This window comes from Nymphaea colorata, chromosome 8 (genome assembly GCF_008831285.2).
Source record: "Nymphaea colorata isolate Beijing-Zhang1983 chromosome 8, ASM883128v2, whole genome shotgun sequence".
Taxonomy (NCBI): Eukaryota; Viridiplantae; Streptophyta; class Magnoliopsida; order Nymphaeales; family Nymphaeaceae; genus Nymphaea; species Nymphaea colorata.
This window is the reverse complement of record NC_045145.1, coordinates 8371731-8374798: the sequence shown is the minus strand read 5'-3', so window position 1 is coordinate 8374798 and position 3068 is coordinate 8371731. Positions and strand designations below refer to the sequence as shown.

Genomic DNA, 3068 nt, shown 5'->3' with positions numbered 1-3068 from the left:
TATGTATATAAAAGAAATGCGTCTAACTCTTTATTTTGAACGATTCCTTTTTCTTTTCTTTTTTTTGTAATCTACCTTTCTAGTATGAAAAACACTATTCAATAAATAAAACAAATGAGATTTTAAATGTGTAAGCCTTTTTTTATAACCATGGTTTGGGAATATTTTGTCTTTTAAAACTCATTTTACAAATTTTAAAGACATAACCTATACGTTTTCGGACATGCACATTTTCGTATTATTTTTCAAAATACTTAAAATATATGTTGTGGTAAGATTAAACTCTCTCTCTCTCTCTCTATATATATATATATATACATATGTGTGTGTGTGTGTGTGTGTGTGTGTGTGTGTGTGTGTGTGTGTGAGAGAGAGAGAGAGAGAGAGAGAGAGAGAGAGAATACCATAAGAAAGTAGTTAACAAAAAAAACACTAATGTCGGTAGAAAGACGGGTATACGGGAAAAGAAATGAAGAGGTAGAGGCCCTGGAGGAGACAACAGGTTTGGCCGGTCAAAGGATGGCTGAGCCAAGCGATCATGCAGAGGACAAGGTGGACATGGGCAGCAGCTCCGGCACAGTTAGGAGGGAAGAGCGGTGTCACATCCCTGAAGATCTTACGGTTTTGCTCTTGATACAGGGGCGCCACCAAGTAAAGATGTGCGGGTAGAGATTGAAAAGGTGAGATCGAGAGAAATTACGGACATTAATCTACATATAGGAAAGATTACGGACATTTATATATATGTCACGTACATAGGAACTTCCTCCTTTTGGTAAACCAAAGCAGCAGATGCTGCAGATCTAGATTACATATTCAGACCATTGCGAGATGTAAGACGTCAGGTCCATCGTCATGCTTGGGATCTTTGTCGACTTGATGGGATTGTCCTTCCCACCTATCAACCTCGCCGGATTCCCTACCGCCGTCGTCCTGGCCGGAATCTCCTTCAGCACCACGGAGCCGGCCCCAATCTTAGCCCCAGATCCGACCTTGACGTTACCCAGAACATAGCTACCCGCACCAATCAGCACCCCATCGGCAATCTTCGGGTGGCGGTCGCCGGTGGCCTTGCCGGTACCTCCAAGGGTCACGCTGTGCAAGATCGACACGTCGTCGCCGATGACCGCAGTCTCGCCGATCACCACTCCTGTAGCATGATCCAGCAGCACTCGTTTCCCGATCCGCGCTGCCGGGTGTATGTCCACAGCAAAGACCTCCGACACCCGGTTCTGAATGATCAAGGCTAACGGAACCCGGCCTTGGTTCCACAGCCTGTGAGCCAGCCGGTGAGCCTGAATTGCCAAGAACCCCTTGAAGTTGAGCAAACAGTGCACGTAACTAACGCACGCTGGGTCTCTCTCCTTGACCGCCTTCAAATCTTCTCGAACCGCCGACCTGATTGTACCGTCTTCGAGGATCTTGGCGCAGAAGACCTCCGCAAGGCTGGAAACCGGCAGGTAAGGCGTGGACAGCTTGTTGCCGAGATGGGTAGCGAGGGCACTCTCCAGCGAGCCGTGTGAAAGTATGGCGGCCATGTAGAAGCTGCCCAAGACGGGCTCTTGCTCCACATCCCGCCTGGCCTCCTCCCTTATCTTCATCCACAGTTCATCCGTCTCCTCTTTATCTTTGGCACGTTGCAATGCCCTCAAGAGCTCGAACTTGTAAATGGTGGTTGGATCAGAAATCAAGTCTTGGTCGGCGTTGCGTGCCAGACGTGTCGCAACCATTACGGAGCCTGAGAACTCGACGGCGGGCGCCATTTCTCTGCAACCTTTCTGCTACTTACAGAGCTTGAAGGAAGATGATCCTGTGGTGTATATATATAAATATATGGGGGGAAAGAAGAGAAGAAGGGAACTGTGGAAGAGTTTATCGATCTGGAGTAGTCTCCTTTTAGGGAATTGTGGAGAGGGCTATGGGGTTTATATAGGAGAAGGGGGACGGAGTTTGATGCTTCGTTCAAAGGACATAAGGGCTTCTAAGAAGGGGGACGCAATTTGATGCTTAGTGCAAAGGACGTCATGGGTTCTCAACACCAATATGAGAACGAGGACGGAATTTGAGGCTTAGTGCACAGTACGTAAAGGCCCCCCTAACGTGTAGCAACTCAAAGTTATGACTTGTGAAATTAAAATTATTTTATTTTTCTCTGATCGCAAGAGATGACCTGTGAAGCCTATTAATTTTTCCAAAAACCGCGGGCTAGCCGATGGTTTTCCCCTGAACCCTACAATCTTTTTGTTTTTTATCACATAAAATTTGGAAAGGTCTGACTCTCAAAGTGTCCCTCTTGATGAATTGCAATTTGGTTTTGTTCCAGATCTTAAGATCTCTCTTTAATTAAATCTTCCTCTATATATGACTTGTTTTGCTTTTTTTTTTCGTTTAGACTATCGAATTACACATTTGGTTTATGTGGAGATTTGGATTGGCCATCTTCGAAGCCATAACTGGACGTTGGTTGAGGAATGTCAGATTCAAATGTAATATACAATTTAACAGTATTTGCTTTTTCAGATTTTCATATATCTCTCAAACTCTTTCTATATGTGACTTGGTTTTCTGTTTGCCGTCGTTTAGACTATTCAATTACATGTCCTCGTAACTAAAATTAGTTGATGAAGACCCTAGTTGTCCAACATTATTTCTAGACTTTCTTTTGGTATATCTTTACTATCAAATATCTTTAAAATTCTTCCGAGGACTGATTTCTTTAATTGATCTCAAGTCTGTGGTTGGTGATTTTGTTCTCAAACAGAAACAGTCGTGTAAATATCGTCATTAGAATTTTATTAAATTGATCAGTGATACACCATATCGGCTGATTTGCTACATTTTCCCATTTTTTTGAATTTAAACGTAATTTTAAATTAATTGAAGATATAGATAATACAAAAAGAAAACGAAATTGTACTATTGACCCCGTATTGCACATTCAAGGAGCTGATCCGAATGTGTTGGCTGATACGGGCTAATAAGGATATCCACGAACAACGTTGTGTTACACCTTTTTTCATGCCAATGAATCGGATTCGGGTGACTGAATAGCTTTTAATAAGTTGAAT

The 3068-nt window shown here is 43.1% G+C and overlaps 1 protein-coding gene across 1 annotated transcript; it reads right to left on the bottom strand.

Annotated features, from left to right (window-relative positions):
* Positions 1-696: 696 nt before the first annotated feature.
* LOC116259208 (serine acetyltransferase 1, chloroplastic-like) lies at positions 697-1883 on the bottom strand. Its single transcript, XM_031636905.1, has one exon. It carries the CDS (start codon positions 1761-1763, stop codon positions 804-806), a length of 960 nt encoding a protein of 319 aa, XP_031492765.1. The 5' UTR covers positions 1764-1883; the 3' UTR covers positions 697-803.
* Between the last annotated feature and the right edge of the window lie 1185 nt (positions 1884-3068).